Genomic DNA, 10,244 nt, shown 5'->3' with positions numbered 1-10,244 from the left:
GGTTTTGAGGACAACCGACCTCTCAGATCCTCTCCCCTCTTTGCGGGATTAGTTATAAACATCTTGAGGAACGTCACATACTTTTCAAACTCAGGCGAAACATCGCGATATTTACAGTAACGCGTCGGAAAGCAGACTCAACAGACCAGACTCGGCTTTTGCAATGCAAAGGGAGAGGTGAAAAGTCGTTCTAAAATTCTAAAGGCAAAACCTAGATTAGAGAAAATCTCTTAAACAGTTGAACCTGTCATCACTACAACCTCGTGAAAGTAACAAACTTTCACGACCGTTAGCCCCGGTGACGTTTTATTGCGCATGAGCTATGCTAGCTAACGTCGCAATGACATCGCCTACACGTTTGATGAGGGATTTCTATTGGAGAAGCAGTTTCTGCATATCTTCATACTGGACTGTCTTTGGTAACATTGTTGTGGAACGACGTCACAGTTGGAAAATGAAGGCGCAGAGGCAGCCATTATTGGAGGTTCAGTAATTATTTTATTCCAAATCAATAATCGAGGGAAACTTCCATGGCAAGGGCCACAAGTCAAATTGTGAGTATTGCAACGTTCATCCAAATGTCAATGTGAAGCCGTTGCCCAATATGTATTGTATGGCGGCAGTTAGACAACATTTTAGATGTGTTACTGTTGGGCCCTCATTTCCAAACAGCGGTAAGAGGACCTCTGACTAACGCATTAGCTACCTAGCTTAACGTTAGCAACGCGCAAAGTCTGTCGATTAAGTTATCTAGCAACCAGCTAGCATGCTAGCTCGCTAACGTGAGTTGAAATTCCTGGTAATGAATTAACGTTAACTAGCTAATGTAACGTCAACTGGCTAGCCAGCAAGCCAACTTGGCGGTTACTCCTAACGTAGTTAAAGTTTCTAGCTAGCGTCGACGTTACGTTAACTAGCTAATAATATTCGTCGCTACCCTGTGATAATGGATTGCGAACAAATTAATGTATTCATTAACGTTATTTACATTATACACTATCTAGGTATTTGGCTAGTAACTTCATATCTAGGTAGGTACTGTTAGTACTTGTCTATTGTACTAAATTACTCCTATTATGACTTGTAAGTTAGCTGTGTCAACTTACAATCATCATTAGCTACTTTAGCAAGCTAACTTGTTTAATAATACAGTACCTGACGCTTCAGCTATAGAATTAGCCGAGGATGCTAACAAGACAACGTTAGTTGCTAGCAGACTGCTGATACTTTCCCGTGAAGTTGCATCCCCAGCTAGGTACATGTCCTAATCAACATGATGTAACTTAAGCAAGATAACGTTAGCTAGTTTACCGATAACAATTATTCGTGGATGACTACCTTTGGCTAACTCGAGATTTCACCTGACCTTGTTTGACAAACAATCCTGTTTCCCAAAACTGGCTAGCTACAGACCTACGCTAGGTAGCTACCTAGCTTCTAATTTCCCAGGCCTATGACGTTAGCCAGCTAACGTTAGTTAACTAACTCAGTGTAATATTTTGGCAGTGGATTCAGAATTGAAAGCTTTTCCTTTGGCCGGTGGTTGGTGTTTTAAATCGTACCTTGTATGTTTTAATGTAATTTTTAAGAGGGACTGGCTTGCTAACAATTCGTGACGCTTGCTGCTCACTAAAAGAAACCACTTATTTTTGCGTTGGCGTCCTTACTCACATTCACAAGCTTTTAGCATTAGTTAGTTAACGATGTCGTTACTTGCTAGCGAAAATGCACCACATAATATTTTATTTTTGTTTACCAGTCAATCAACTTTGTTAATATTGTCTGTAATTTTTTTTTTTTTTTAAATGCATCGTCAAACTTGAGTATTTGGTGTCTGATTGGAGGACTTAAATTGGATTTTTCATCCAGGGAAAGGTTTGGGTTCTGCATTTTATTTAATCTACTATACGTTTTTTTTGTCCACAATATTAATCTCCACACTGAGTTGTTAAATTGCTCAATAGTGAACATTTGCCTCATCCTCAACTAAGCATATATTGTCTGGAGTGGAGGTCTGGAGGTTGTACATAGAATATAATATTCAGTCAGCTTAAAGATATGCCCAAGCCCCCCACAACTATTCTTTCACCTCAACTTCCCATCTGAATTCTCCAAACATGTGCTGCTCTTACTTGGGCTGGGAGCCCTGCCAGTTATTGGCAAGACAGAGGCAGTGATTTGTTTTCAAACACCTACCAGACATAAAATTGGAAACAACATGAAGGATGACTCCAAGGTGCTATGGGAATTGTATCCCCTGGCAGTGGGGATTAAAGTAGTTTAGACTATGCGAGAGAACATGTCTTTATTATATTCCCTCATGCACATGTTGACGGTTTGGTAGGGGGGAAAGGGGATACCTAGTCAGTTACACAACTGAATGCATTCAAACAAAATGTGTTCTGCATTTCCTGCACATGTGTAGCTTGAGTTAGCCTGCCTCCTCATGGGGCCCTCAGTCGCTCCAGGGAGCAGATCTTGAACTTTTTGTTCACACCTACATTCTTAAAGGACTGTCTGTGACTGAACATGGCATAAGCCTAGATGTTTCCTCAATGTTTTTTCAAAGTACCCAGAGTTTAGGGACAGGGTAATGCCAGAATGACAACCTAACGTTAAATGAAGACAAGACAAGTCTAGACAAATATGCCCAGTACGTTCCTCAACATGTTCACCCTCATCTTTTAGTAGTAATGTCACCTAATGCCCCCACCTCTCCCATACAGTATGATGTTGTGCCCATTCAATCCAGCGTGGTCATCTGTTCCTGTCCACATCCATCAATGGTAAGAAATCAGCCTGACTCCTGCTCGCCACTTGCCATCCCAGGCGCAAGTAGCAGCCACTGTACCAGCATGGAGGGCCCCACCTCAGAGTCCCGGGCCCCGGGAAAACCTGCCAGCCTGGGCGCCGAGCTCCGGGCACAGCAGGCCCCTCAGCCGCGCAAGAAGAGGCCAGAGGACTTCAAATTCGGGAAGATACTGGGAGAGGGCTCCTTCTCAACCGTAAGCAGACCAGCATTCCATTTCAGTTATGAATTAGCCCTAGATAGGTGTTGTTACATGTAAGCATTCTTGTGGTCATATACTCCAGTGACTCATCTTCAATTCTTGCTAGTTGATCAGGAATGACTGAGTAGTTTCAGTGGAATTTAAGTTAACCTGGCACATCATTTACTCTGGGGATGAAGTGGTCTACTGAGTGAGTTGTAGAAATATATTTTCTAATAACAATGTACAGTGCATTCGAAAGTATTCAGACGCCTTGACTTTTTCCACATTTTGTTACAGCCTAATTCTATAATTGACTTAAAATATCAATCTACACACAATAGAAATTTTTGAATTTTTGCAAATGTATAATTTAATAAAAATGCTTTATTTACATACCTATTCGCACCCTTTGCTATGAGACATGAAATTGAGCTCCGGCGCATCCTGTTTCAATTGATCATCCTTGAGATGTTTCTTCAACTTGGAGTCCACCTGCGGTAAATTCTATTGATTGTATATGATTTGGAAAGGCACACACCTTTCTATATAAGGTCCCACAGTTGAACGTGCATGTCAGAGCAAAAACCGAGTCATGAGCTCGAAGGAATTGTCCGGAGAGCGCCGATACAGAATTGTGACGAGGCACAGATCTGGGGAAGGGTACAAAACATTTATGCAACATTGAAGGTCCCCAAGAACACAGTGGCCTCCATAATTCTTAAGTTGAAGAAGTTTGGAACCACCAAGACTCTTCCTAGAGCTGGCCGCCCGGCTAAACTGAGCAATCGGAGGAGAAGGCCCTTGGTCAGGGAGGGGACCAAGAACCCAATGGTCAATCTGACAGAGCTCTAGAGTTCCTCTGTGGAGATGGTTGTCCTTCTGGAAGGTACTCTCATCTCTGCAGCACTCCACCTTTCAGGCCTTTATGTTAGTGGCCAGACGGAAGCCACTCCTCAGTAAAAGGCGCATGACAGCCTGCTTGGAGTTTGCCAAAAGGACTCTGACCATGAGAAAGATTCTCTGGCCCAATGAAACCAAGCATCACATCTGGAGGAAACCTGCCACAATCCCCACAGTGAAGCACGGTGGTGGCAGCATCATGCTGTGGGGATGTTTTTCAGTGGAAGGACTGGGAGACTAGCCAGGATCAAGGGAAAGATAAACGGCGCAAAGTACAGAGAGATCCTTGTTGAAAACCTGCTCCGGGCCTCAGACTGGGGTGAAGGTTCATCTTCCAACAGGACAATGACCCTAAGCAAACAGCCAAGACAATGCAGGAGTGGCTCCGGGACAAGTCTCAATGTCCTTGAGTGGCCAGCCAGAGCCCGGACTTGAACCCGATCGAACATCTCTGGAGAGACCTGAAAATAGCTGTGCAGCGACACTCCCCATCCAACCTGACAGCGCTTGAGAAGAATGGAAGAAACTCCCCAAATACAGTTGTGCCAAGCTTGTAGCGTCTACCTAAGAAGACTCGGCTGTAATCGCTGCCTAAGGTGCTTCAACAAAGTACTGAGTAAACGGTCTGAATACTTATGTAAATGTCATATTTCTGTTTGTTTTTTTGTTATACATTTGCAAAGACTTCTAAACTTGTTGTTGCTTTGTCTTTATGGGTTATTGTGTATAGATTGGGGGGGACATTTGAATCAATTTTACAGTACGGCTGTAACATAACAAAATGTGGGAAAATTCAAGGTCTGGATACTTTCTGAATGAAGTCTATTTAAAAAAAAAAATGTTTTATAGGTTGTCCTTGCAAGAGAACGTGCAACAGCAAAAGAATATGCAAGTAAGTTGTAATTTCGCTATTAAAAGAACTTGTCTTCCATGTGTCATACTTGTTTTTACGGATTGTCATAAGTGTGAAGTTGCTGTTGATCCCTTTGTTTTGTGCGGTATTTACCCTCAACTTTACTTGTAATTTTTCTCTTCCAGTAAAGATTTTGGAGAAGCGGTATATTATGAAGGAGAACAAGGCGCAGTACGTGAAAAGAGAACGGGATGTGATGTCGAACCTAGATCATCCGTTCTTCGTCAAACTGTACTTTACATTTCAAGATGATGAAAAGTTGTGTATCCTTTAAAAACAGACCATGATGACTTGGAGCCTGACTGCATCACCAACTTGTTTAGCAACGTATCTTGTCTTAGTTTTATAGTGAACATGTTTTCTTGTTTATTAATTCCTTTGAGATGAGTAGTTTTCCTTAACTTGCTATTAGATTTTGGCCTTAGCTATGCTAAGAATGGAGAGCTTTTGAAATATATTCGCAAAATCGGTTCTTTTGATGAGACCTGCACTAGATTCTACTCGGCTGAAATTGTTTGTGCACTAGAATATTTGCACGAGAAGGGAATAATTCACAGGTAAGTAATGTCAGAACTGGTATATCTGTAATGATATGTTACAAGTTATCATAGTTGAATTTATATCCTGATTATCAATTTTTATAAATGTACATTTGAATAAATAAAGTGACTTAAACTTGCTGACACTTTTTACACAAATTATCCCTTTTTGAAAATGTAGGTTGACTACGTTCCTTTTTTGTCTTTCAGAGACCTTAAACCTGAGAATATTTTACTGAGCGAAGACATGCACATCCAAATAACAGACTTTGGAACAGCAAAGCAGTTATCTTCAGATGGCAAACAAGGTACATGTATAGACTTTTATCAACATGAAGCATTCATTGCGATTTATTTCTACCTGAACATTCCACAATTCTATGATGTTCTTACTTTTAATACACACATTTGATCAGTCTCAAGTTGAGTGTGTTGTCATGTTAATACCCTTCTTGTTGTTTTGCAGCAAGAGCAAACTCCTTTGTAGGAACTGCGCAGTACGTGTCTCCAGAGCTGCTGACAGAGAAATCGGCCTGCAAGAGGTAACTGGGACTCTACAATTGAGAACCTTTGAGTGTTGTGCCCATGTACTTAGTGAATGTCTGTCGTTCTCTGATAGGATATTATATTGATATCAACTGGTTGTGTGTTTCAGCTCTGACCTCTGGGCATTGGGATGCATAATTTATCAGCTAGTGGCTGGGCTACCACCCTTCAGAGCTGGGTAAGTAGAGCACGATGGCCGCTCTTGGCCTCTTTCACCTTTTTGTTTTAGCTTCTGTGATAGGCTTATCTGGATATGATGTTTTATGGGGTAGCTCTTACCTCTACTTCACTCACTGTCCTTTCTCTGGATTCCTTCCCCCCCTCATGACTTCTGTGCTTACTTTGGACCAGAAACGAGTACCTAATATTCCAGAAGATAATCAAGCTGGAGTATGAATTCCCTGAGAAGTTCTTTCCCAAAGCTAAGGATCTCGTTGAACAGCTTTTGGTAGGTCATGTTTTCATCAATAAACTCAGTGTAATTCTGTAATATCAGCACTGCAGACGAGGATACATATTATGGTGTATCTCTCAATCATCCACACACTGGTTTAGTTAGTTGTAGTAAGAGTTGAGGGCTTTGGGTCAGTGAACGTGATTCTGTTTCTCAGTCGCTGGACCCCTCCAAGAGAATTGGTTGCGAGGATATGGGAGGGTACGAACCCCTGAGGGGACACCCGTTCTTCGAGACCATCTCTTGGGGAGACCTCCATGTGCAGACGCCCCCCAAGCTCACTCCATACCTGCCAGCCATGTCCGAGGATGACGAGGACTGCTATGGAAACGTGAGACACTTCCACACATACATTGAACATGGCAAAATGAAACAGGCCTCCATGTCATTGTGGTTTGTGATGATTTTTCAAGAATGCTGTTCATCAAGGGATCCATATCTTTGTGCCATGCAAAAGCCCATGCTTTGAACCAACTTTACTACCTTCTGCCCACATCTCCTGTCTTTCCCCAGTACGATGACCTCCTGAGCCAGTTTAGCAGCATGCAGGTGGCCCAGTCCAGCTCGTCCCACTCGCTCTCCACGCCCGAGACCATTCCCCCAGCGCCACAGAGGTCCAGCAGCAACATCGAGCAGTACATCCATGACCTGGACAACAACTCGTTTGAGCTGGACCTGCTGTTCTCTGAAGAGGAGAAGCAGCTGCTGCTGGAAAAACAGACCAGTAGGAACCCCTGGTAAGCCCCACTCTGAAACACTCTCTCCTATTCACATTTGTTTAATTTGCATTGACAATGAGAATTTGATGTTGAATTGGTATTTTGAGTATTTTGTAAAGACTTTGTTTAAATCACCTTGCTTTTATTTGCTTGGAAGTACTTGCTCGTAACCCTTACACTGACTTACACAGGCACCAGTTTGTTGAGAATAATTTGATCCTGAAAATGGGCCCAGTGGATAAACGGAAGGTGAGTGGAAGCCAAACCAGTGGTATTGAATATTTTACACCACATTTTTTGTTTTTAACTCAATAAGTTCATAAAAGTAGTCTTTTTCGGAGCAATGTTTATATATAGTTTCACTTGTTACAGAGTTGAAGAAAGCTGATCCTAGGTCAGCAGCTAATTCCACCTCTGGTGTGGAACATTACGCCTGGCACTAGCTCCCTCTGGTGCTCATCTCATGCCACGTCTCATGACTCCATTGCAGGGTCTGTTTGCTCGGCGGAGGCAGCTGCTCCTTACTGAAGGGCCACACCTGTACTACGTGGACCCTGTCAACAAGGTCCTGAAGGGGGAGATCCCCTGGTCCCCCGAGCTGCGCCCAGAGGCCAAGAACTTCAAGACCTTCTTTGTCCACACGGTAATTGTGAACTGCAATTAACGCTTTTTGATGACACTAATGGCTGAATCATATTTCAAACTAACATTATTACATAACCTCAGGTTTCTTGTCAAACAATATTGACTTTGTCTCAGCTTTGGATGTTTTTATTTCATCTTTGTTGTGATTTGTTTACAGCCCAATCGAACATACTATCTGATGGATCCCAGTGGAAACGCTGACAAGTGGTGTAAGAAAATCCAGGAAGTGTGGAGAAAGATCTACCACAAGCACCAGAATCCTGGCCTATAGGAGAGCAGTTACTCCTGCGGCCACTCCTTCCTCCAAGCTCTGAGGCCAATCGCAGAGTAACATCCTCTTTAGGGCCCTTCATCACCGCAATGTAAACAAACTCTTTTTAGAGACGCTGGCATCTAGACCTTGTTTATTTTCCTTTTCTGAAATGAGCAGAACCAATAGGAAAAAAAGACCATGGGATTCAGGGTTGCTTTGCTTGTTCTTTGTGCTCTGTGTGGCTTTTAATTATTATTATTTTTCATGTGGATGATTACTGCTTCCATGCACATCGGCATTTTATACATTCTGCAGGGGTAAGAGAGAGGATAGGCTTTGTAGAATTTCACTGGTGTAGGTACCATTAAGACCATCTCAGTGCAAGGGCTGGTTTCCTTCTTCAACCATAACAAAACACAATCCAGCATTGCTCGTACACTAGAGTTTATCCCAATACAGTATGATACTCAATCCAGATCCTAATCCAACATTGTATCCCTCTGTAATTTTACCTGAACTCGACACGTACTATAGACTAGTGCCTGGTTCAGTATCACACTGCAACTAGGCGCTTACCCAATAAAGTATATTTTTGTCAGACCCCCATTGTCCACATAGTGTATATATGAATTGGTTCTCAACGCTCTTGGTACTTACTGTTTGCAGTCCGGTTTGGGTCTGTATGTTAATGTTTCAGGGCAGAGCGCTGGTCCCCAAAGTGAGGCATAGATATGAATAGTACTCAATTGCTTCAGCGTGGTTCTCCATACACTGAGACTGTGAGGACCGTCCCTAACAGTAAACCATTACATTGCAAATCGGAGGGGGGGGGGTGAACATGCCACTAGCGTGTACTCTTATCATAAGACTCGCTTAGCTTTCCTGCACGGACATTTTTTAGCATAGCATTGTCTGCTTCTCTCCCAGGGCACTGGAGATATAGTTTTATTAAAGCTAAGGTGGGTATTTTGATTGCATTGGCAACCATAGATAATAATATTGAATTATTTGGCTGTTCTTTACCATTCACTGGCTATTTCTTTGTGGTTTGAAGAATTTTTGTTTTATTTGGTTGGATTGATGGTTAATCTTCAGTGTGTCCTGTTTAAAACAACAGAATGCTGACCACCCCATTATGAACATCTTTGGCGATAATGAAAGCTTCAAGAGTTACATCCACAATACTATCATTTCTTGGAAGCAATCATAGTACAGCTGTAGTCCCAGGGAAAGTTGTCAGCTTTGCCTCGTTGGGTTATCAAGGTTCATTAGGGATGTCCCTGTCATTTTTTTTACAACATGACACCTGGCCCAATATGTATCGATCGATTTGACTTATGCTCTTTTTTTTGAGAGAGAGATGTATAATAGTAATACTTTAAATTCTGACATTACCTTAAGGTCCCCTCGAGAGATATTCCTCCAGCTCCTTGTCTGTGTGTGCGACTGGAGCAGGTGAATAATAGCCTCTGGCTTGGCTGAACTTGCTTGAACATCAACTAAAGGGTATCTGATCCAAATAAGATGAAATTGCTGTATCTGTCTCTAAAGTAAGGAAACACTATAGAAAGTGTTTGCTTCTCTTGTTAGAATTTTTTTTTAATCAAGTTGGGCGGCAAGTCGGTTACATTGTGTATGTAATACTCTACCTGGTTTGTAACCGACTAGAACTGTGATGTACAGACGATGTATTATTGAAATCTGAAGCAAGTAATGCAATGATATTAGGATACAGTTTTTGTATTTTTATTCTTGTATAAGGTTATTTGATGGCTATTGTTTAGCCTCTAGTTCATTCTGTGTTATTTAAATTCTAATATATGAATCATATTTGGATTGAAGTCATGTTCAGGGGCCATGTTGTGTATGTATTGAGATGTAAAGCCTTTGAATGTGAATAATTATTGTAAACTATAATATTTTACAGCTTTTTTCTTACTATATCATATACATTTTCTATTTGCTCAGTGATTTAATCATATCTGATAATTTAATGATTCTGTTCATTCTCTCTGATTGTTTGTGCGCTAGGTCAGTAGTTGTTGAATGATGAATTTTCCACGTAATGCTTGGTAGTCCAGTAATTAAAGCATGTAGGGATTTAGGCATACAATAATACCATGCCTCATGTCTTCTGTTACAACCTGACAATACATGACTGCTGAAACATTACAAATGTATATTTCCATCAGTTTTCTGCATAGTGTTACATTTATACAATATAAAAGGCTTGTAAGAAAGTGTACATTACCATTCCAACAGGGCTAGCTGGTCAATCATAA

General features: G+C 41.6%; 1 protein-coding gene across 1 annotated transcript; it reads left to right on the top strand.

The window, feature by feature from the left end:
- Positions 1–239: 239 nt before the first annotated feature.
- Positions 240–10,080, top strand: LOC109870140 (3-phosphoinositide-dependent protein kinase 1-like). The gene is made up of 14 exons (XM_020460502.2): positions 240–554; positions 2,727–3,005; positions 4,743–4,785; positions 4,932–5,069; positions 5,219–5,363; positions 5,556–5,653; positions 5,812–5,887; positions 6,001–6,069; positions 6,243–6,339; positions 6,503–6,676; positions 6,859–7,082; positions 7,256–7,313; positions 7,555–7,707; positions 7,867–10,080. The coding sequence occupies exons 1-14, from the start codon at positions 531–533 to the stop codon at positions 7,978–7,980; spliced, it is 1,692 nt and encodes a 563-aa protein (XP_020316091.1). The 5' UTR covers positions 240–530; the 3' UTR covers positions 7,981–10,080.
- Positions 10,081–10,244: the final 164 nt, after the last annotated feature.

The sequence above is a fragment of the Oncorhynchus kisutch genome, linkage group LG25, assembly GCF_002021735.2.
Source record: "Oncorhynchus kisutch isolate 150728-3 linkage group LG25, Okis_V2, whole genome shotgun sequence".
Taxonomy (NCBI): domain Eukaryota; kingdom Metazoa; phylum Chordata; class Actinopteri; order Salmoniformes; family Salmonidae; genus Oncorhynchus; species Oncorhynchus kisutch.
Note: the sequence above shows the minus strand (reverse complement) of the source record. Positions and strands in the feature narration are given on the sequence as shown.

Excerpts from the sequence above, each read along its gene's own strand:
- LOC109870140 (XM_020460502.2), top strand. The coding sequence starts at position 531 with ATGGCAAGGGCCACAAGTCAAATT. Across the intron at positions 4,786-4,931 it reads AACAGCAAAAGAATATGCAA|TAAAGATTTTGGAGAAGCGG; the intron begins GTAAGTTGTAAT and ends TTTCTCTTCCAG. Across the intron at positions 5,364-5,555 it reads GAGAAGGGAATAATTCACAG|AGACCTTAAACCTGAGAATA; the intron begins GTAAGTAATGTC and ends TTTGTCTTTCAG.